This window comes from Giraffa tippelskirchi, chromosome 12 (assembly GCF_054371585.1).
Source record: "Giraffa tippelskirchi isolate mGirTip1 chromosome 12, T2T-mGirTip1v1.2.pri, whole genome shotgun sequence".
NCBI lineage: Eukaryota > Metazoa > Chordata > Mammalia > Artiodactyla > Giraffidae > Giraffa > Giraffa tippelskirchi.
The window spans coordinates 140,272,104-140,297,229 of record NC_137286.1 but is presented as its reverse complement, the minus strand read 5'-3'; the positions used below and the strand labels follow the sequence as shown (position 1 = coordinate 140,297,229).

General features: G+C 38.9%; 1 protein-coding gene across 26 annotated transcripts in view; it reads right to left on the bottom strand.

Annotated features, from left to right (window-relative positions):
• The window catches only part of PCCA (propionyl-CoA carboxylase subunit alpha), a 409,555-nt gene that overhangs the window by 250,288 nt on the left and 134,141 nt on the right, over positions 1–25,126 (bottom strand). For all 26 annotated transcript variants that reach the window (XM_081548961.1, XM_081548973.1, XM_081548977.1 and 23 more), the window contains one exon: positions 10,990–11,121. In XM_081548961.1, coding sequence (XP_081405087.1) covers positions 10,990–11,121 — 132 coding nt within the window. The remainder of the gene's footprint in view (positions 1–10,989; positions 11,122–25,126) is intronic.

Below are 25,126 nucleotides of genomic sequence, written 5' to 3'. Positions count from 1 at the left end.
GCCCAGCTCTGACAAGGTATTTTCAGTGACCGTAATGCTGTGTTTCCATCATTAGCCTGACTTTTTTAGCTAACTCACTGTTACTCAGACTTCAGGTTATCACTTAAATATTCTTCCTATGGAAGTTCTGCCATGACGCCGTGAAACTAGGTTAGGGGCCCCTTCTTCATGGGCCCCACGCACTCTTAGCCTCATGTTATTAAAATGTATTAAACTGCCTAATTGTAGGTCTCCCTAAGAGGAGATGAAGCTCTTTGGATTCAGGGTCTGGGGCTGGTTGTTTTTTTTCATTATTGTTGCTGTTTTGGCTAAACAAGTAGTTGGGATTCCAACCCTGTCTACCAGTGGCTTCAGAAAAACACTCTTTATTCTGTTCTCAAGCCCCTGAGATCTAGTTAATAAGATACTGAATACAATGAAAGGCAAATACTTGATACCAGATGAGGATCTGAACACTTGACTACTTTAAGTAACACTTGAAAATAACATTAGTTTCTCTCTCATGAAAAGAGCAACTCAAGAACAAGACAAAAGGAAATCATTCCAGAAGACTCCTTAAATACAACACACAATGGTTTAAAAGAATGTGGTAAACCATCTCCATGGAACCTTCAAATAACATTCAATTATTCAAACGGAAAAGGAACAAATGTTTTAAAGGAGAATATAACAAACTGAAACCACATTAATTTACTCAAGCACTTGGAGGGGAAAAAAGTAGAATACAGTTGCCAAGAAAAAGAACTGCTTTAAAAATACCACAGATCAATGGGGGGAAGAAAGAATGGATTTTAAAAAGATGGAATGATTTATAATTAGCACATACAGTCTTCCAATACAAGAGTACTGCTTAATGCAGTTGCTAAAACTACAAGGTATTCCAAAAATTTACACTATTTATCTGCATCAGCAAACCTCTATCTGCATAGATACCATCAAAAACAATCTTTTACCTAACAAATCTAAACTACAAAGTGTGAAAAGTACTGTAGTTTCAAATTAAAGTGGAGTTACTACAGGATTCTAAAATAATCAAATTTAAAAGAAAAAAGTGTATTGCTTCTTATTGCAGAAATAATTAAAAGCAAACTAGAAATAAAACTAGTATTAAAATTTACCTGAAAAACAAAAGAGCATTCCTTAAAATTATGTTTTAAATATTTATCTGAAAACTATATCCTACAGATTCAATTGCAGCTTAACAAATTCATTCAGACAAGAGGTGTTTGGAACTGTGCACCGCAGTCAAAGTTAACACAGGCAATGAAAATCTATCATTATTTAAGAGTAGTAAAGAGGATCTTAAAAATCACCTAAGGCATACAAGGAGACAGTGGATTTGTTTTCCTCAACTTTCTACTTTTCCCTATTTTCCAAATTAACAGAGGTTGGAAATTCAAATACAGTTTGTCGAATGAAACCTCCCTGAAAAGACAACCAAGAACACTTGCTGATGAAGCAAAACCAAGCTTACAATCAATAACACCTACTACAGTAAAGGACACTATCATTTTGAGGCAATTCTGGAGGTTTCATTGGGATCAGTTCAAGACCTGCTAAAAGCCACAGTTCAAGATCCTAGCTTCAAAAACTGCAGTGTTCCTCTGATGCCCACAGAGCCCCCCTGTGGATCTCCCCAACCACAATATGGAGAAAAATTTCACACTGGGGAGAGCTCCAAAAAAATCAACACTTTTTGTTCAGTCCATAAGACCAAGTTCACTGGGAGCAGATGAGCATGGGACCCGTAAGGTCACCTTCATGTGGGCTCCAGGAGCCAGTGAGTTCAGAAGGTTTCAAGGATGTTCAAACAGGACAAAATCTGCCTTGAAACCCGTATCAAAACCTTGAGGACTTTCGTCCGTGGGAGTCTAGGGCTGGTAGATCTCCCTTCCAAATGCTCAACCACCAAGGCACTGCACATAGTCAGGTCTTTTGATTAGAGATGGCCAACCACGATTTGATAAGCCAGTATAAAATGTTCATAGGAGGTTTGTCTCAGGCTACCTGTGCTGTGAGTCAGACTACTTCTTCTCAAACATATTAAATCTGTAACTCAAAACTCCTGTTCTTTCTACATGGCATGATTTCACCAAGCATAATTTAGAATTAAAATAGATTCCTTCGGAAGCTTTTGGTATGAGTGGTTGATTTGAGAGGCACCTTAGGGAAAAACAGGGGCGCAAACTCTCAAACATCTAGAGTTTTACATTTTTTAAATCAACATGAAGAAGATTCCAGAAGAAATTCAAATGCCAAATCTGTTTCCTTATGAAATTCACAAGGAAGACAAGGTTCATAGAGAACAGCAAAGGCACAGAAAAAGCCAAATTAAAAATGCAAAAAACTTAAAACTCTCTCAAACCTACTGGTCTTTATCCTGCTCTTCCTGTTCCTCTCGTCCATGTTCCTCCGCTTTCCCCTGCCCTGTCCTTCCTTCCTCTGACATGTTCCCCTTTTCTCCTGGCTGACCAGAAACTTGTCAAACCAGGGCAAGTTCCTATGGCTGAAGTAAACCTCGGTCTCATTCTGAACTGAGAGGCATTAGCAAAGATTTCCCAAAGCCTTCACAAAATAGAAGTGTACAGAGAAACCGAGTATTCTAGGAGTATATAATCGAAGGTATCCAAGTTTATATCAACTGGTTCATACTGCTAGCAAGAGCCTCAGACTGAAAATACTGGATTAATGGAGAGAAGAGGAAGACCCTGAGAGTGACTTGAGACCCCTAACCACATAGAAACAGAGGTTTAGAAAAACTGTACATGATGGGCAAGGTCTTTGGGAGACTATCACCAAAACCTGCCCTGTGAAGTTAGGTTGGACTCTAGTGCAGTTCTGCTGGCAGAGAGAGGGGAGTCCTCTGGAGACGTCAGAGATGGGCTCTTTAATGCCCTTAGACAGGATTCAAGCGGAGACCCTGAAGCACTTGCAACCCCAGCTCTCTCTTCATGTTTTATAAGCAGCCTTAAACCAGAAATGGGAAATTTCATGAACAAAAACTGGATGGAAAATAGCCACATTTTCAGGTCTTCAATTTCATACTATACATTTTAAGGCGCCTCAAAACAAAAGCAGAATAAGGCCCAGAATAAACTAATGTCCTCACAGATAAAATCAGATGCTCCCATTTCAGACATTAATATAGTCTTCTGATAAAGACACCGGCAGATTTTGTAACCAGAAGTGGCGATCAGCAAACAACTGCTCGGTATTAGCCAAGATATTGAAGGAAAAAAGTATAATAGACAGTGTTTCAAAAGTGAATCAAGTACCCATTTCACCCGTCAACTCAAAAGGAGAAATCTCACTAATTATTAATTATTGATACTGCTGGTACACTATCAACCTTAAATCCCGCCATTGTTACACAGGCCCTCTCTGAGTGTCAACAAAGTAGTCAGATATTGGGTATCTCTAACACTTGTCACATTTTCCACGTCCCAGCTCCAGGCTACGAATCTTTATTCAAGGAACATTCTGGAGAACAAAATGGCAACCCACTCCAATATTCTGGCCTGGAAAATCCCATGGACGGAGGAGCCTGGCAGTCCATGGGGTCGCAAAGAGTTGGACACGACTGAGCACCTTCACTTCTTCTTTCTCCTATGAGACACTATACTCATTAACTCATAAGAAAGAACACAAATAGAATTTTTAGATTAAATGCTCTCCTAATGAACTCTTCCTTGAACTCCTGAGAACTCTGCTATTCATCAAGACAGAATTAATTTGGACTCCAAGCCCAAACTGAATATCTCAAGAAGGCCAGATTTCTTGTTCTATATATATATTTATTTATGCATATAAACATACAATTATACTGACAGAAGTATTAGGGCTAAATAGATCAAGGTTCAGAAAACCACTACCCAAATGCTGGGTTTGCCTGGTGGCTTAGATGGTAAAGAATTTGCCTGCAATGAAGGAGACCCGGGTTCAATTCCTCAGTCAAGAAGATCTCCTGGAGAAGGTTACCCACTTGAGCATTCTTGCCTGGAGAATTCCACGGACAGAAGAGCCTGATGGACTCAATGCACAGAGTCACAGAGAGTCGGACATGACCAAGTAACTAACACACTCAGACTCTCTGAGATGAGAATGTAAGGAAGGACCAAAACCCAGTAGCTGACAGCCTAATCAAGAAAACACTTCACATGCTCTTCTTGGGGTCTTTCAAGGCTGCAGTCAAGGTATGGGCCAGACGGCATTTTCATTTAGAGGCTCAACTGGGGACAAATTCAACATCATTCAAGGGACTGGCAGAATTTATTTCCTTGTGGCTGGAGAACTGATGGCCCCACCTTTCTGCTGGCTCGGAAAGGAGATCACCTTCACTTTGATCCTTGGAAAGTGTCTGCCCTTCACTGCCATGTGGGTTCCCTCAACATGGCTGCTTTCTTCATCAAGCCAACACCTAGAATCTGTTCTCTAGTCGCCCGGAAAGGAGTCTTTTAGGATAAAACACAGTTACAAGGAGTGACACTCAATTACTTTGCCCTATTAAAGCAAGTGAAAGCAGTGCTATTTCATCACCTTTGCCATATAATGTAACTTAATTAAGGGAGTGACATGCGTCACCCTTTGTCATAGTCTCTGAGTGAGGAAGGTGAGTCAAACTGAAGAAGAGGGGATTACACAAAGACGTGGATGCCTGGAAGGTCCTCAAAAAGTTAAACACAGAATTACCATATGACTCAGCAATTCTACTCCTGAGTATTCGGACAGGTATTCAACAATATACCTGCACACAAATGTTCACAGCAACAATATGCACAATCACTAAAAAATAAAAATAACTCAAATGTCCACCAACCAATGAACAGATTTCTTACAGAAATAAAAACAAGCCAAAAAAAAAAAAAAAAAGACCCCAGTGGTATCGTCATGCAAGGGAATATTATTCATCCATACAATCAGGGACGAAATACTGATGCATGCTACAACACGAATCCTGCATTCTGCTTCACTTACTATTATGCATATCTACAGTCCTTATTTTCATATACAGTATTTACAGTTATAGAAGATTTATTTAATTTCCTTGTAGGTTCAAATTCTCTGGTGAAATTCTTTACATGTTTAGCTATTTTCTCCACATTTCCTCCAAATTTCTTTAACACAGTCGTTATACTTATTTTATAGTCTTTTCAGCCAATTTTAGTATCTAGAGAGACAGCACATGTGGGCCTATTCTAATGTCTGTTTTACTGTTTCTCTTGGTTTTTAGTAGTCACGTGATCCCCCATTTCGGTGTGTCTAATAAATAGGCACTAAATGACAGATAATTTATATACAACGGTATGTGTATAAAATGCATCTCCTAGAACACTATTCAGCCAACAAATACTTAGTCAGCACTCACTGTGTGTCAGGGACCATGTACAAGTGATGCAGTAACATCCAGAGCAGAACCTTTGTTAGCAAGCAGCTTTCTCTCCAGAAGTAGATACTTAACCCACCACCACAATGGGCAAAAGGGTCTATAAAATGAGGCTGCTGCTATACGTCTCACCTCGGTCACCTCTTCTCTCTCCCTTGATCACTCCAGTCACATAACTCCATACTGTTTGTTCAACATCAAGTACTCTTCAATCTCAATACTTTGGCACTTGTGAACAGTTTCTACTCAGTAAACCTTGTTTTTCTCCCTGATTATCACATGACATGCCCTGCAACGTCCTTAGATGGTTTCCAAAACCTCATTAAAATTGTGAATAAGCTCTACCCTAGAGGATGCCCTTTCCCTGTTCCCTGTCCTATGTTTCTTATTGTTTACTGTTTCTCTCCTTCTATAGTATATGTTCTATGAGGGCAGGAACAGTTTGGTGTTTTTGGTCTATTTTGATCCCTACTATATCCAGGCACTTCAAACAATGTTAGACAAACAGCATGCACTTGTTAAATATCTACTGAATAGACGAGTAAATAAATAGTTTTAAACATGATAAATGAAGTATAGAGTTGTTGTTGTTCAGTCACTAAGCTGTGTCCAACTCTTAGCGACACCATTGACTGAAGCTGTCCTTCACCCCAGGCTGCTATCCTTCACTCTCTCCCAGAGTTCACGCAAACTCATATCCATTGAGTCACTGATGCCATTCAACCAGCTCATCCTCTACTGCCTGCCCCCTTCTCCTCTTACCTTCCGTCTTTTCCACTGAGTCGGCTCTTAGCATCAGACAGCCAAAGTATTGGAGTTTCAGCTTCAGCATTAGTACTTCCAATGAATATTCAGGGTTGATTTCCTTTAGGATTGACTGGTTTCATCTCCGTACTGTCCAAGAGACTCTTTAGGGTCTTCTCCAGCACCATGGTTAGAAAGCATCAATTCTTTGGCACTCAGCCTTCTTTGTGGTCCAATTCTCACATCCATACATGACTACTGGAAAAACCATAGCTTTGACTATACAGACCTTTGTCAGCAAAGTCATGTCTCTCCTTTTTAACATGCTGTCTAGGTTGGTCATAGCTTTTCTTCCAAGGAGCAAATGTCTTTTCATTTTGTGCTGCAGTCACTGTCCACAGTGATTTTGGAGCCCAAGAAGATAAAATCTGGCACTGTTTCCACTTTTTCCCCATCTATTTGCCATGAGGTGATGGAACTAGATGCCATGATCTTAGTTTTTTGAATACTGCATTTTAGGCCAGCTTTTTCACTCTCCTCTTTCACCTTCATCAAGAGGTTCTTTAGTTTCTCTTCACTTTCTGCCGTAAGGGTGGTGTCATCTGTATGTATATCTGAGATTATTGATATTTATCCCAGCAATCTTGATCGCATCTTGTGCTTCATCTAGCCCAGCATTTCACATGATGTACTCTGCATATAAGTTAAATAAGCAGGGAGACAACATATAGCCTTGACGTACTCCTTTCCCAATTTTGAACCAGTCCACTGTTCCATGTTTGGTTCTAACTGTTGCTTCTTGTCCTGCATACAGTTTTCTCAGGAGACAGGTAAGGTGACCTGTTATTCCCATCTCTTGAAGAATTTTCCACAGTTTGTTGTGATCCACACAGTCAAAGGCTTTAGCATACTCAACGAAGCAGAAGTAAATGATTCCCTAGAATTCCCAAGCTTTTTCTATGATCCAGCAGGTACTGGCAATTTGACATCTGGCTCCTCTGCCATTTCGAAATCCAGCTTGTGCATCTGGAAGTTCTTGGTTCACATACTGCTAAAATCTAGCTTGAAGAATTTTGACCATAATCTTGCTAGCATGCGAAATGACGGCAATGGTATGGCAGTTTGAACATTCTTTGGCATTGCCTTTCTTTGGGGTTGGAATGAAAACTAACCTTTTCCAGTCTTGTGGCCACTGCTGAGTTTTCCAAATTTGCTGGAAGATCGAGTCCAGCACTTTAACAGCATCATCTTTTAGGATATGAGATAGCTCAACTGGAATTCCATCATCTCTACCAGGGTAATTAAGGGAAAATATATAGTAGAGGACCTAATCTAATACATACAGTCAAGCAATGCCTCTGTGAGAAATGTTATGTTTAAGCCAAGACCTAAACTATGTGGAGAAGACAATCAAGAGCAAAGACTAAAGCAGAATCAACACACCCATGTTAGAATTAGGCACAGAAGTTTCAAAAATCTAAACGATGTCACAGAAGATTGGCTCATCCCATGCAAAGAGCAAGCTGACACAGTTTCAGTTTGAAGAGAGAAACACAGGAGAGCTATTCAAAGGATTTAAATCAGTCATCACTGAAGAGTTTCTAAGCACAAGCATATCATCAAATCAGGATATCTGAAACATCACTCAAGTTTGAGTGTCAAAAAGTAACTGGACAGGACCAAGACTGGCTACAAGGAGAGGACTTAGGTTGGTGAAATAATCCAGTCTATACGATGTCAGCTGGAACCTGGAGTTAGTGTGAGAACAAAAAAAAAAAAGTAATAGATCAGATAGATTTTTAAGTAAGTCTCTGTAGCAATATTTATCAAGAACTCCTGAGTTTCTAGCTGGTGAAATGCTGGCATTTTCCCAGGCAGGAAAGAATGAAAAATGAGAAGCTTATAGTAGGAGTCAGCAAACTTTTTCCTGAATAGGCCAGCTAGTAAATATTCCAGGCTTTGTGGGTCTCTGACACAGTTATTCAACTCGGCCATTACCATGGCAAAGCAGTCACAGACACTTGTAAAGGAAAAAGCATGGCTGTGTTCCAATAAAATTTTATTTACAAAAACAGGAGTTCATGGAGCCACCAAATGGCAGTCCCTGGCTAGAGAGAAGAGGATGAGGTGGGCTTCCAACCTGTTACTTATATGGTGTCTCAATGTCATCAGGTCAACTTGTCTAAGAAGCAACTGGATATGCAGTTCTAAGGTGATATCTTTTTTTGGGTTCCAAAACCACTGCAGATGGTGACTGCAGCCATGAAATTAAAAGACACGTGCTCCTTGGAAGAAAAGTTATGACCAACCTAGACAGCATATTAAAAAGCAGAGACATTACTTTGCCAACAAAGGTCTATGGTTTTTCCAGTAGTCATGTATGGATGTGAGAGTTGGACTATAAAGAAAGCTGAGCACAGAAGAATTGATGCTTTTGAACTGTGGTATTGGAGAAGACTCTTGAGAGTCCCTTGGATTGCAAGGAGATCCAACCAGTCCATCCTAAAGGAGATCAGTCCTGGGTGTTTATTGGAAGGACTGATGCTGAAGCTGAAACTCTAATACTTTGGCCACCTGATGCAAAGAGCTGACTCACTGGGAAAGACCCTGATGCTGGGAAAGACTGAGGGCGGGAGGAGAAGGGGACGACAGAGGATGAGATGGTTGGATGGCATCACTGACTCAATGGACATGGGTTTGAGTAAACTCCGGGAGTTGGTGATGGACACGGAGGCCTGGCGTGCTGGAGTCCATGGGGTCGCAAAGAGTCAGACATGACTGAGCAACTGAACTGAACTGAAGGTGATATCTAGAAGAGACAACAGGTTTGAGACCTGAAGCAATAAAAATAAGTTATATTGTTTAGAATGAGTCTGTACAATAAGAGAAAACTCAGAATAAAATCAACATTTAAGGGACAAAATTAGGAAGAAAAATCAGCATGAATGCTAAGAATGAAGCATTTAAACAAGTCAAGCATACAAACACAAAATTAGAACTCAGAGTAATGTGCCAGAAGTATTTCAAGAAGCACAGAGTAGGCAAGAGACTGATAGGCTTTGAAAAGATAGCGGTAAGTATACACTGTACAAATGAGATAAGTACACAGTGTCACATATGTATGACATGACGTGTTAGCACATAAAGTTCTCCTGATCTTTAATCTCTGAAATTAAATTGTCTAAGCTGTTGTGTAAGTGCCCAGAAAAATTACTGGGGAAATCCATGTCTACTTACACTTTTTATACACCAGTCACTGAGGACAGTTTTTTATTGTAAAAATCACTGACATTTAGTCAACTATAAAACTGTCTTAAAGTAGCTCTTATTTTGTACTGTTTTTATTTTTACCTGTTATTTTTCTGTGTACTTTAGGACCCACATACTTGGAAAAACTCCGGGAGTTGGTGATGGACAGGGAGGCCTGGCGTGCTGCGATTCATGGGATCGCAAAGAGTCGGACACAACTGAGCGACTGAACTAACCAACTAACTAACTTGGAAAAAGGAATACTCTAGATATTAATAGAAATTAATAAGAATACTTCCTGGTTGCTTAAAAAATACATATATCACACACTGGATTTTGTGAGAAGGAACGGCTGCCGGTAACCTTCACAAAAAAATTTCAGTGGGAAGGAGGAAAGGAGCCCAATGTAGACTAAAGCTAAGGGGTAAAATGTGAAAATGAAAGTGAGTGAGGACAATTCTTCTAAGGCTGTGAAAGGAAGGAGAACTAAGGCAGCAGCCGTGGTGTGACAAGAGGTTCCCGTGCTCTCGGAAGAGGAGGAAGGCAATTTCTCTCCCCACAAACTGGAAGCACCGTGGTGTGAGGGACCACGGGTGTCTTTTATCACCACGAGCTACTCACTAAGCTCAGGGGTCAGTACCTTCTTGACTGACTGAGTACATTAACAGCAGTGATAGTGGAAGGGTGCTAAAAGACAAGGAGAGTTTTAAGACATGGAAGAGAGAAAATACCATCAGTGAAGACTGCGGCCCATGAGGGCGATATAGTACATCTGGGATACAAGAGGAAGAACTGGCTTTACAGAGGATGGGGAATATCTATTCACTGTAAGATGAAAGAAGGAAAAAAATGGATGATTATGTATTAAGGTAAATACAGGTAAATATGGACAAGAAGTTGAGGATATTTCCTAATCAGGGGCCCAGCTTGCTAACTATCCTGTAATGCATGAAATAATGCAGCACAATGATGAAGAATCGCTCGGTTCAGAAAGGGCAATAAGAAACACTGAGATGAAAAGGTCTTGCAGGCTAATTCAAATCACAAGATGAAAGTCTACAAAGGGACTCTTTCCTCATGAGAAAAAAAAAATGACTTAATTTTTCCTTGACGGTGGGGAAAAGCGTAGAGAGGGAAGGAAGACACACACTCTGATTTCTGCCTTTCTTCCTTAGAAGTCTTTAGCTGCTGCAGAAGCTGCTGGGTTGAGGAGATGTCCTTGGGATCTACAGCGACACAACTATACTACTCTCCACCAGAAACACGTTTTATGCATATGGAAAGGAGCTCACCAGAAAGACACAGCAACATCATGTTTCAAACATTAAAGAAAACCCACCAATAAATAAAATCCATACATCTAACGGCACATTTCTTTATCACCAAGTTTTCTCCTATGAAAGTCAAATACTCATTAAATACAATGCTTAAGCAGCTTTTTCCTCTTTTTAACTTGTGCCATTCATAATAATCCAAGTATAAACAACATGGATTTTTTTTTAATCCAACATGAATATTTTAAAAAGCAAAAACTGCATTTTATCTTACACTTTGGACAAAATGTTTGACCTCAGGACATGTACTGGAAAGATTAGAGTAAAATAGTTTCTCACCTTGACCACTCCATCAAAGCCAGGGATTGTATTAACCTTTGCTCTCTTAGCTAATAATTTGCTTTCAATCTTGTCACCCATGGCTTGAATAGCATGTGTATCAGGTCCAATGAAAATGACATCTTCTGCTGCCTGTGGAGAAAAGCAAGTAGAAATTTGTAACAAAAACATTACAGTGCTTGACATGGAGTCACAGTTTCGTAAGAATAAAAACCTGTATGAATACTTACTAGTTACTCACAGGCCATAAACAACTTAAAAGCAAGCATTTGAGCCAACACATTACAAAATATAATACAGTATTTCATACAGTATAAGTGCACAAAGATACATGAAACAAAGTCAGGTCAGAGAAAAATAAAAGAACTCCTACGTGATATTAACAGTATTCTTTGGAAAAGCAAATTCTATGGTGTTGGAGCTATATCTAGTACTCTGCCACCCAATCTAAACAGTAAATTCACCTTTCAAATGTCTTACAAATCTTTGTATTCTCAACGGCCCACAGCACAGTGCATTTTCAATGAACACCAACTCTCTGTCAGGCTTTGAGCTAAGTGGAGGGGATAACCTGGACGAAAATCACAAGATATCAATTAATTCAAGGGGACATGAAACAGACCACCAGTACCTCAGAGAAAGAGACAAAGTATGGAATGTTAATATCCTTGTGATTACAAGAAATGAATAAAGAATACAGTAGCAGTTTACCAGGTCGAGTTAATGGTTTCAATAAAAGCTACTAAAATCACATTTAGTTCCCCAGCAATGGGTCCCTCTCTTTGTGTTGATGTTATTAAAGTAAACAAAAAGCTCATGTACACTAATAAGGAACAGAACAAAACATGATGGAGTTAGTGCTACTGTAGAGCGCAGTCTAGAGAAATAAAGAAGGGGTTTGCTGGAGTAAAAGATGCGGTCGTTGGGTAAAGAACTGAGGTTAGCTACGAAAAGGCAAAAACCAGATTGCATGCAGGGAATCATTGGAATATGGTGCCTAACTGTTGATTCTCTCACAACCTCTGGCCAGGGTCAGTATAAAGAATAAATCATATCACTAATATCTCATATTCTATCTACTGGCACTGCAGCCTGAAAAGGCTCTTGGCTTCAGAAAGCATCGTCATTTTCCTGATGGGAATATCATCCAGAGTAGCTACTGCAGTGTGTTGCTTGGTTGCTCTCTGCCATCGTGGGCAAAGAGGATTAACCACAAAGACGTCTGCTCCTTGGAAGAAGAGCTATGACAAACCTAGACAGCATATTAAAAAGCAGCGACATCACTTGGCCAACAAAGATCTGTACAGTCAAAGGGATGGTTTTTCAAATAGTCCTGTATGGATGTGAGAGTTGGACCATAAAGAAGGCTGAGCACCGAAAAACTGATGTTTTCGAATTGTGGTGCTAGAGAAGACTCTGGAGAGTCCCTTGGGCAGCAAGGAGATCAAACCAGTCAATCCTAAAAGAAATCAACCCTGAATATTCATTGGAAGGTCTGATGCTGAAGCTGAAGCTCCAATACTTCGGCCACCTAATGTGTAGAACTGACTCACTGTAAAAGACCCTGATGCTGGGAAAGACTGAGGGCAAGAGGAGAAGAGGATGACAGAGGATGAGATGGTTGGATGGCATCAATGACTCAATGGACGTGAGTTTGAGTAACCTCTTGGCGTTGGTGACGGACAGGGAGGCCTGGCGTGCTGCAGTCCATGGGGTTGCAAAGAGTTGGACACGACTGAGTGACTGAACAACAAGAGCAGGAGATGCAAGTACAACAGGGAATCAACAAAGGGAATATATGAGGAGATAAATATTTGGGAGATGATATGACAATTTCAACTTTACAAAGGCTGAGCCACTCAAGTGTGGGATAGTCAAGTGCCTATGTTCAGGAGACAGAGATGTCTGGAGGTTATAACACCTTGTAAGATGTATACGGTTATACATCTAGGCTAAGATTTGGATGTTTAAAGGTATCTAACAGGAGGAAATTAAAGATTGTAGATAAAGTCACTCAGATAAAATGTACAGAACAGCCAATGCCTTTAAACTCAGGCACTCACTCTGACCCAAAAGCAAAACACAGGCACTCACTCTGACCCAAAAGCAAAACAGAAGAAAGAGGAATTTTTACGATTCTGAGTTTAAAGCCTCTTTTGTGTGACAAGGCGGGTAAGGGGATAATAACCACCTTGCAAGTTTGATGGAAGGATTGAATAAAATAATAATGTAAAACAGCAAGCTGAGTGCCACAACTATTAGTTCTTGTCTCTTACCCAGAAGTCCTGATAAAGAGAGAACACTAGAATGAGAAGACAGCTAGGTTCACAGGACCCCGTATACATTATAGGAACTCAAACACCAGCAATTACTAGTGTCACTATGAAACTGTTGGTCACTCAGTCGTGCATGACTCTTTGCGACCCTGTAGACTGTAGCCCGCCAGGCTCTTCTGTCCATAGGATTTTCCAAGCAAGAATGCTGGAGTGGGTTGCCATTCCCTTCTCCTGGCAATCTTCCCGAACCAGGGATCGAACCTGGGTCTCCTACATTGCAGGCAGATTCTTTACTGTCTGAACCACCAGGGAAGCCCAGTGTTACTATAGCAGAATGCTAGATAAGAAATCTCCTCAGCCATTACTGGTGCTCATAAAGTACATCTCTATCAAATGCTTTTATGCAGTTTTAACAGAAACTCAATTTCTTACAAAAGAAAATCGTATGTGAAACCCCCAAAATGTAAAGCACATAGAAAACTGAACAGCTCTGTTTGAGGGGAAGTAACGGTAGGACCGAACCCTACATAGTCTGTGTCTCTGGAAGGATAAACTAGTTGCTTTGCACTAAAGCAACAGTCACACTCCCTTCTCTTTATCCCACACCTACAACCCAATAATCGCTAACTCAAGAGGAAACGATCATGTTTCAACTATCAACCGTCTTTCCATATTCTCATTTTACTTGCTAAGATGGAGGAATTTTTATTATAAACTCTGTTTTAAATACCACTATACCAGGCAGATGTAATCAAGTAATCAGAACACCCGCACAAAGAGCTGAATAAATAACATAAATGAGAACATCCAAAATACATTATGATTATACAGTAAAACTTCTGATTAACAAGAGCCCAATGACCAGGAACCACTGATTAACCAGGCTTTTTTCATGCATTCTAATTTGAGGAAAATTACTCACCCCAAAATGCAAAATTACCAAGAAAGAACACGCACATCAAGCATTTAGTAACTATTCTTATTTCCATCCAACACAAAGAAAAACAGCCAGTGGCACACTGAGTAACTACTCAAACAGATGTTTCAATGAACTAACTTCCTTTTTATTTTCTTATGTTTTGGTAGTACTCCCTGGGTTAGCCTTTAAATGTAATTATGGAAAATTGAGACAGCAGTATCATAGCTCCTGACCCCCATCATTCTTTGACCAAAAAAGCAAGGCTAAGACATATGGTAATTGCAAAGTGACAAAGCATGTTTCAGAAGTCCTAAGTTTTCGACCAGAGTCCTTTGTGTGATTTAGAACTTAAGGCCAAAATTTATGCACTAACAAACTTGCAATACTCCACTGTTAACCCTGTATCTTTTCTTATCCGTTTTCCTTAATCACCAGTAAATCTCTCTGACATGACAAAGCAATAAAATTTACTTCTCAAACTAGGCTTTTCAAGGACCATTTAAATTTACCATGAATGACAAATATAATACCTAAATACAGGTAAATGTATAATGGTCATGAAAAAGAGGAATTTTTTTTCACCATCATCACATCATTATAGTGATACGTAAAAAAAATTACAAAAAGGTGAAATCACTGCTCCCAATTGCAAAACAACAAAAGATTGTTTTCATCTTCTAAATTCTGTGATTTCATGGTTCTGGTTGTATTTTGACAGAAAAACGGGGAAAAAGGGTGACTTTGAGCAATATGTTAGGGAAACAGATTTAATTTACAATAGGCTTTATGTTATGAATGCAGGACAGAAATAATCATCTGTAAAAATTAGAATGTATGATACATAATTCATTCTTAGAAATACCATGACAGTAAATTGCTATACTATGAATTCAGATTCTTTTTTTCATGTATACATTTTAGACTCACAAAGAATTACTACTTGGATAAACTATAAAACCAGGGTCAGACAGACAGGAGACATAGCTATGAAAAAACTGCCAAACTGCCTAAAGGACCTAGATTCTGGATTTTAATTTTTATTCCCTAATAAAAGAAAAAAGAATTTCTAGTAGAAAAGGCCAGTTTCTGGGCCTTCTCTGACTGGGGCAGAGAAGTTAGCACATGAGATTAAAAAAAAACTGAGTCAGTGAGAAAGCTTTCAAAAAATTAATATAGTTATCTCAAAAGCACATATTAAGATAAAAACGGCTACCCACTGAATGTGTTGATAACAATATGAGCACTGAAAAGAATAAAAGAAATTACAAGGTTAATTCATCTTTTCAAGACCTCAGAATAAATCTTTTTCTGCTATCTCTGTTCAAATATTTGATCTTCTTAGGCATGTATCACTGATTTCAAAAACCATATAGCTCTTTTAAAAGCAATATAGGGGAAAACTAATTTCACATATAAAACTAAGCAAAATAAAAGTGTCTAGGTAAAATCCCATACATAGTTTTTATGAGAAAAAAACAAGAACTAAAATAACATCCATGGAGGATAAAAAGCATGAGAAAGACATGGTAACACAGCAGATCAGGGTGTCACCTATCATTTCAAAACAAACTGAAAGACATTTTAAAATAAGAAAACATGAAATAACATAAATTAGAATTAGAAATGCTCGGAAATGAGGTGACAGATCTAAAGACAGAATTAGAAAGGCAAAAGAAAATAATTTTGGAAATCAAGACTAAACTAGAGGAAAATTAGAGTGAATAAAGAAAACAAATAATGCCTTACAAGAAATAGGAAGTCAAAGGAAGAAACTTTAAAAAAAAAAAAATTTAAGATCCAAGAGAAAAGGGCAAATTCCAAAAATAAACAAAGAACATCCAACATGTGAATAAGAGGAGTCTTTGGGGAAAAAAAAAAACTAAGGAAAAATACTAAAAACTAAAACTCCAGCAAATTTTCTTAAAATTGAAAGTAACTATTAAACATACCACAGCCTACTTGAAAAATCCAACCCAGAGAAAATTGTACCATGACACATTCCAGCAATACCACTTAAAAAGGAAAAAAAGTGACTTGTTCAAAAGATAAGTTTAAATTATTATCAGATTTGACAGCAATACATCATGCCAAAATGTAATAATGTACTCCACTGAGTAAGATATTCAAGAAAAGAAAGTATGAGCCAAGGATTTTAAATCCAACACAACTGACCACCAAGTATAAAGGGCAGAGAAAATGTAACAACAAGCAAGAACTCATGACCTTCTTGTGAGGAATCCAACAGAACAAGGGTTTGCACACTAGTCTGTGGGCCAAATCTGGCCTACTACCTGTTCCCAAACAGTCTACAATCTAAGGATGAATTTTACATTGTTTATATTTTTAATTGTTTTGGGGGAAAAGTTTAGGAGTGCTATATCATGACATGTGAAAATTACATGAAGCTGAAAGACAGTTTTACTGGAGGAGAGTCATGCTCTAGGCTTACATGTTGCATGGCCGCATTCTCGCTCCCAGGATAAGATTAAGCACTTGCAACAGATCACATGGCATGCAAACCCAAAATACTTGCTCTCTGGCTCTTAACAGAAAAGGTTTGCCCATACTAGAGAACGAGATGGAGAAGGCAATGGCACCCCACTCCAGTACTCTCGCCTGGAAACTCCCATGGACGGAGGAGCCTGGTGGGCTGCAGTCCATGGGGTCGCGAAGAGTCGGACACGACTGAGCAACTTCACTTTCACTTTTCCCGTTCATGCGTTGGAGAAGGAAATGGCAACCCACTCCAGTGTTCTTGCCGGGAGAATCCCAGGGACAGGGGAGCCTGGTGGGCTGCCGTCTATGGGGTCGCACAGAGTCGGACACGACTGAAGCGACTTAGCAGCAGCAGCAGAGAACGAGCTTCAGGAATCCAAAGCAACTAGAGAGAGACTAACTTGGGAGTGTCTGTAGTTACTCATAGAACCAAAACTAAATGCAGGCTATGAAGAGAACATAAATATAGCAAGTGGAATAGTTGGATGTTCTGGCATTATAAATACAGTAGAACTATTTTTGGAAGTGTAGGAAAATAGGGAGATGTGTAAAACTTTTTAAATTTTTCAGTAAATTTATATATTGGTATTATAATTGTTATCCTTTGCTGTGTGTGTACTACTGACAAGTAATTAGGAGGTATTTTAATTTTATCATTTCTTATATCCGTGAAAGTCAGAATTCTAATTATGGAAGGATAAAGATACAAGTTAACAAAGAAGAGGTTAAGTAAAAGTTCTATAATCATGAATTTTAGTTGAAAGTATTGGGTCGGCCAAAAAGTTCACCTGAGTTTTCCTGTAACATTGTATGGAAAAGCCCAAATGAACTTTTTGACCAACCTAGTATTACTATGATCACAGTTCATATTCCTATCTCACATAAAATACAGGCTATATTTAATTATAGTTTGACATCATGTTACACATGCCACATATTACAAAATTGTTCCATATTTCATTGATATAGACATTTAGTCTGACTCCGTGCGACCCCATAGGTGGCAGCCCACCAGGCTCTGCCATCCCTGGGATTCTCCAGGCAAGAACACTGGAGTGGGTTGCCATTTCCTTCTCCAATGCATGAAAGTGAAAAGTAAAAGTGAAGCGGCTCAGTCGTGTCCGACTCTTAGCGACCCCATGGACTGCAGCCTACCAGGCTCCTCCGTCCATGGGAGTTTCCAGGCAAGAGTAGTGGAGTGGGTTGCCATTGCCTTCTCTGATGTAATATCTATATTAAATATTAAATTTGTGTTATATATACCCTACTTGGGCTTGAGGTCAGCATTATATCTAAATACACATATATTAACTATATCAATGTCATATATTCTTTTAACAGTTAACATAAAGTATATGTAATAAACATGTGTAACATGAAACATGTTAAAATTCTAAGAATAGACATATTTTATTTGCTTTGCCTATAAATTAGAAAGGCCTAGAAACAACAATTATTAGCAGCATTGACCATGCCTGGCACCCAATGGTGGTCTCCAAATACCATTAAAAGAAACCAACGCATCCAAAAAAGTCACCTGATTAAAGGCCTGGAGCAAGAAATACAGTACTTGAGCCTAGAATATCTTGTTAGAGCAGAGAGCAGAGAAGCTATAAAAGATTACGAGGGTCAGGTCAAGAAGATCAGGAGCCAACTTAGGCACCCCCCACCCAAAAAGTGATAACCGGAGCTTCACTAGTAATTCCAGCAGACTTAAACCTACAGAATACGTCTCAATCTATGACTTCATAGTGATACTTTTACAAAGAACTGGTTAACTTTGAAGGAAGTTAACCGAGTAAGGAACCAACTTATTACCTCAAAAACCATAAACAAAGGTAAAGAAGTATACACTATCTTGCTCTTTCCATATGAATTCCACCACTAGGAAACCAAACAATGAGGGGAAGAATTTCTTTATAAATATACTCCAATTAATTAATGCAAAACATGTCAGAATTAAAATATCACCATTTTTCCAACCTAATGAAGGAATAGTAAGCATCAAAGGCTGCTTAGACCATAAAAAGTCCTAACAAGACTTGTGCCTCCTACAGTCTTGGTCAAAGGAATTGAAACTTAAGTCTGGCAACCTAAATTCAGAGATGGGACCCGCATGCAGAAAACGCTGAACGGTGCCATGATTACACACCATGATTATCCAATGAGCTAAGTCAAGACTGAGAGACACTCTATCGGTCAAAAAGCCCAAGGTTATTCAACAGATAAACTGTAAGGAAGAGAAATGTATAAGAGGAGAACCTATGGCTTGAGAGAAACTTAGAAGACATATCAAAATTGAAAATAAATGGGCAAGACAGATCACAGGGTCCAGGGAGGCACACCTGGACAATAAGATTACTTTAAAATGCCAGAAAAGGATTACTGTAAACATCAGGGAGAGACTGGAGGTTGGGATTGAGATGGGTCGTGTGGACAGGCACTCTAGGATTGGGGCAGACATCTGACGTCCGAACCCATATAATGGTTACAAGATTATTCGCCTTAAGCAAGCCCACGTGTGTTCTGCGTAATTTTCTTCTCTATCTGCCTTTTATTTTTAAAATGAAAATTTTGAGAACGTGTTCAGAGCAGCCACCAGCTTATAGGAGTAAAATCAACACTGGTACCAGGAGGTGAAGTGTTGCTCAGACCAGCTTGCTAACCTCTTCAGGGACCTGTTTTTGGCTTTAAAAACAAGTAGGAGAAGGGAAGGAGGTAGAGAAAAAGGAAGGAAGAAAAAGAAAGAAAAAGACGGCGGGAGAGAGAAAACGAGAGGGAGGGAGGGAGAAAGGGAGGGAGGTAAAGAAAGAAAGGAAGACAAAGAAGAAAGAAAGAAAGGAGAGAGAGAGGCAGGGAAGGAAGGAAGGGGCATTTTCATGTCTGGCTGGAAGGCTTCAGTACATGGTTATTTTGTACAAACTGAAGCCTGATGAACTGTCAACAACTGCTGCCACTATAAGTAAAATGTAACAGTAGTGAAGTAGGAAAGTATCACCTTTGCGGGCTGACAGGGACAGCACCCAGCCTCGGCAGCATCACTGCTCCCAGAATACGCACATCTTGCTGTATGGATGAGGTCCAGGAAGAGCTCACAAGAAGACCGGAGGGAGGGTTATCTGGGATTCTGTCTGACTAGTTCTTTGCAGAGAAAAAAAGACCTTCCTGTGGCTGTGAGCACTGCTAAAGGCACAGATGAGCTTGGACGGCATTCTCTGAGCAGTGGGATGCTGGTCCATCAGTGGAGGAGGACCAGACTGCTGTCCGATCTGGGATGAAACCAGAACCCCTCGGGGAGGATGAACCCATCCTCCAGCCTTCCTCCTCTCCCTTTCACTTCCTCCACTTCACCGCCTGTGGCAAGCCGTGCTCACCGTGGATCGGGTGCCAGAAGCTGCGTTCATTACCTTTTTGCTCACAGTGGGGCTTCCCTGGTGGCTCAGATGGTAAAGAATCTGCCTGCAATGCAGGAGATATGGGTTCTATCCCTGGGTCGGGAAGATCCCCTGGAGAAGGAAACAGCAACCCACTCCAGTATTCTTGCCTGGAGAATCCCACGGACAGAGGAGTCTGGCAGGCTACAGTCCATGGGGTCGAAAAAGGTCAGACATGACTGAGCAACTAACACTTGGTCACAGTATATTATACTATATTGCAAATGTCACACATGCAACCTACAAACTGATTTATTTAGTTTTTGCTTCCAATGAGACAACTTCTGATATTTGATGCAATGTTACTCAGCTTTTTTTTTTTTTTTTTAAAGTTAAAACCAAAGAACTCAGTTCAGTACCAAGAAGGAATTTCAGCCAAGTTGGCACTTGGGCTTTAACAAGTTACTGTGTAGAAGATGCAAGGCTTCTCCTCTCAGCTCACGGCATCAGTGTTGAAACCTGTCTGGGTAGTTGGCTTTGAACCTACACTCAGGGTACTTTTCAAAACAATGATTAGAAATAAAAAGGAGAACATCTGAACACAGAGATGGGAAAAACATTCGTAGTGTGGTTTTCATGGTCATCGGTAAACGCCAGTCGGCTGGGTCTTCACCCCAGTATTGGGTACAAGGTATGCATGGCATTTACTGGAAGTCCCAGGCTGTACAGTGTGCATACTCGAGAAGATCAGGATACGAACCCTAATTCGCTTTCCTCCACGCTGACTGAGGGGCGTCCACGAGAGAGGTGCTGAACCACCTGGAAGAATGTTCCATCAGCCTCCACCCCCTACGTTTGTAAGAGTCGTTCTCTTCAAGTGCTAGTCTGTTCATTGCAAATTAAGAACCCAATTTACAGTGATTCATTAGGATAAGAATATTAAGGAACTTTACTGTTGCAGGGGGTGGATAGTGGAAGGGGAAACAAAGGCTCTTTAAAATTCTCAACATAAACTTATAAACCAGCAAAGTTCTTCAATTTGTTTGGGATGCTAACTGCAGGATCAACTAAAATCTAATGACATGCCTTCAAACTATTTAACTGAGGGTACATGTATATGCTGTGACTTGGTTTAACCAAAGGAAACTGTGTCCTTCTCTTGTGATATGACTAGTATCTGGATTTCATTCAGTCTAATGTATATTTTGTATTAAGTGTATACTTGGCCCAATGCACTCAAGTAATGTTTTTACTTCCAGATGATAGCCATGTACAATATTTAGTTAGGGAAACAGAATAGTGGTAACTTTTCACACTGTAACAATTGGCAGAAGTCAGGTTTTCTAGTTAAGGAATATAAAACCTTGTTTTTCATGCATAGGAAGTGGACAAAACAGCAATAGGACAATTTCTATATCTAATGTTTGATAGTGGGATGGTTTCCATTTCTATTCTTCAGCTACTGTCAACTCAAAAAACTGTTAAGTGCCTTTTACTAAATGATGTGGGCTTCTGACAAAGGTTCTTAGGGCAAAGAAGAGGTTTTTGGTACTAATTTAATAGAAATCATTTAAATAAACAAACTAAAAATATCTAAATATCTTTGTGTTTGAGGGGTGGTAAACTTTTTAAGCTCAGGTGGAAAACATTCTACTTTTAGAAATTCGGGTTTCTATATTCTGTATTGGGCTTCCCTGATAGCTCAGTTGGTAAAAGAATCTGCCTGCAATGCAGGAGACCCCAATTCCATTTCTGGGTTGGGAAGATCCCCTGCAGAAGGGACAGGCTACCCACTCCAGTATTCTTGGGCTTCCCTTGTGGATCAGCTGGTAAAGAATCCGCCTGCTATTAATCATGGAAATGTCCCCCCCTTTTTAAAAGACTAAGAGTGAAGTCTGTTAGTGTTTGCCATGTTTTTGTGCACATCTGATTTCTTCTTTTTATTTCCCGGTAATCAGCACCGATACCTATTTCCAGAGTCTCCATGATTGTTAAGGAGAGGCTGTGTAGTAGCTTCCACATTCTACACTCTCTGTGTGCAGATCAGGACACTGAGATGAGTTAACAGAAACCTGCTGCTGCTAAGTCGCTTCAGTCGTGTCCGACTCTGTGGGACCCCATAGACGGCAGCCTACCAGGCTCCGCCGTCCCCGGGATTCTCCAGGCAAGAACACTGGAGTGGGTTGCCATTTCCTTCTCCAATGCATGAAAGTAAAAAGTGAAAGGGAAGTCGCTCAGTCGAGTCCGACTCTTAGCGACCCCATGGACTGCAGCCTACCAGGCTCCTCCGTCCATGGGATTTTCCAGGCAAGAGTACTGGAGTGGGGTGCCACTGCACAGAAACCTGAGTGGGCTGTTAACTCTTTTTTTTTTTTTTAATCTTTGAGGAAATTTAGATGCAATAACACTTCCAGATGAAGAATCATTCTAAGTTCCCAATGTTTAAGAATGCAAATGAAGTCTTGTCTTTTTGGTACCTGGAGGTGTTATGTGAGAAAACAGAAAAGAGGTTTCTAGGATTAGTTCCACAGATGTCCCTTATCATGTAAAATCTCAGACTGGTTGCTCTGGTCCGAATCAAAGAAGAGCAAAAGAGAAGACACCCAGAGAAAGTGAATTCAGTAACTTCTTTAGCAGTAAACACAGAAAATTAGAGTTAACTAAAAAGTCAATCTTTGAGATAAATTTTAGCCTTCTTCCTTTAATGAAACTCCAGTTTTAATATTAGAATATATTTTTTTTAACATTAGCAAAATGTTGATGATCAATTCATGACATTAAATTTGCTTGGGTGAAACTGTTAACATTTAGCTACCTGTCATTTTCCAGAAGTTAAGCTTATTTCTGCTTTGTAATACAACAACAGTAATAATGCCTTAATTAAAGGTGCAGGCACAACTGTGAACTTCTTGTTGAATTTTCATAGAGACTGATCTTCTTACTTGATGTTTGAAATATGTAAATAAATAATTTTAATAAATAAAATTTGAATATATAAAAATTTAAATTTGTTCATAAAAAATTATTAATGTAAAACCTTGAACTCTTAATCATTAAGTACTGGATTGAACAAACTATGACACTCATGATTTGAAGTCCCAATTGTTTAAAACCCATAAGAAATTCTATTTTAAATACAATGATTACATAGGGTTAATTCCTATTTAACAGGACTACCTGTGGGAATGTGCCTGTGTTCCAATATTTCTAATAAATGTCACTGTAAAATAAAATTTTTTAAAAAAGATGCAGACACAAATATTAAAGTATTTCTTCTAGATATATTTTTTAAGAGGATAAGAAGCTTTATAATTAAATATGGTTGTGTATTGGTAAGGTTTTCCTTATGCAAACTGGTCATAGGAATTATTTCATTATGAAATGTAATTTCCTTCTTTTGTACGTCACATAAAATACTTTTATGTCTCAACAATCTGGAAATTAAAAATGAGTTGCTTTCATTTCTCTCTGATCAAATTATTTTTTACTGTTTCATGAATACTAAAATTGATTGGTACTTTTGGATTGAAAATTAATTTTTCCAGTTCAATTCTGGAATATACCTTATAACAACTATGGAATTAGATGAGCAATTTTACAGTTTAAGTCTTTAAAAAAAAAGTAAGATTTAATAATACTTCAATTAGCATGAGGGAATGTTAATGTAGATGCCTCCTGGCTCACCTTCCTGTTCATTCCTCAGAAGCCATTAACATTTACTGCTGGTAGTAAGCTAGTAAACTGGTGAAAGGCTAGAGATTTTGTGTTTAATCCAAACATTAGACATTAACTTTAATTTTTAAACTTTTTCAATTAGTCTGGCACATTATCTGAATTATGTACTATCTTTTGAAAACATGAATTTCTTTTGAAATTTGCTACAACTAGAAGTCCTTCCACACACTGTACTAAATTTACTGCTTTCTGGAACACATCAAGTTTTCAATACCACCGCTGGATGGAAATAAGAGTCATATGGTTTGAATAACGCATGCTCTACCTACAGTGAGGATAGTCTTTTTTGTTAGCACATTTAATTGCTGTGCTCTAGTACAGCCTACATTAGAGAGCTTATTTCAAATAATGAATGGAATGCAAAAAAAAAAAAAAAGCAGAGATCATGATGTTCAGTTAATTGCCTAGAGTAACTAAGTAATTCCTCACCCTACTGGGCACTAGTCTGAGTGGCCAACCTGTTACTTTCACCCTTTATTTTGGTTATTAACAAGGATGCAATGAAGAGAAAGTGACAATAAGATGTAGCAGAATGACCCAAGTAGAGATGAGTTTAGGTAGGAAATAATTTTTTTAAGTTTGAAGGGAGTAAAAGAACGAGGAATGCATTAATCTTAACAATAACAATGATAAGTATTTATTTACTTCCTTATTTTGCACTGTCTAGGAAAGCACTGTAGTAAGGCTCACTTTACCCTAAAAACCATTTTATAGATAAACATTTCAGTCATCAGGTTCCAGTTGGTTTACAAAGTTAGGAAGTCTTCAATTTATTCTAGAATTACACATATTAAATAAAATATCTTACTCTAACGTTCCATAGTTTTTATAAAGTTTCAAAAAGTTTCTCACTGAGGTATAGTTGATTTACATTATATTAGTTTCAGGTGCACAAAACAGTGACAACATTTTTATACATTATAATTCATTTATAGTTATTATAAAATAATGGCAATATTTCCTATACTGCACAATATACCCTTTTAGTTTATATATTTTATACACAGTAGTTTGCACCTCTTAGCCCCCTACCCCTTACTTTGTCCCTCTCCCATTTCCTCTCCCGACTAGTAACCACTAGTTTGTTCTCTATATATCTGTGAGTCTGTCTGTTTTGTTATATTCACTAGTTCATTTTTTTACATTCCACATATAGGCAGTAATATTGAATTATAGTATGTGTCTCTCTCTGACTTATTTCACTAAGCGTAACATCCACCAGGTCCATCCATGCTGTTGGAAACAGCAAAACTGCATTATGGCTGAGAGGTGTTCTACTGAACATATACACCACATCTTCCACATTTATTCATCTGTTAATGGACACTTAGGATGCT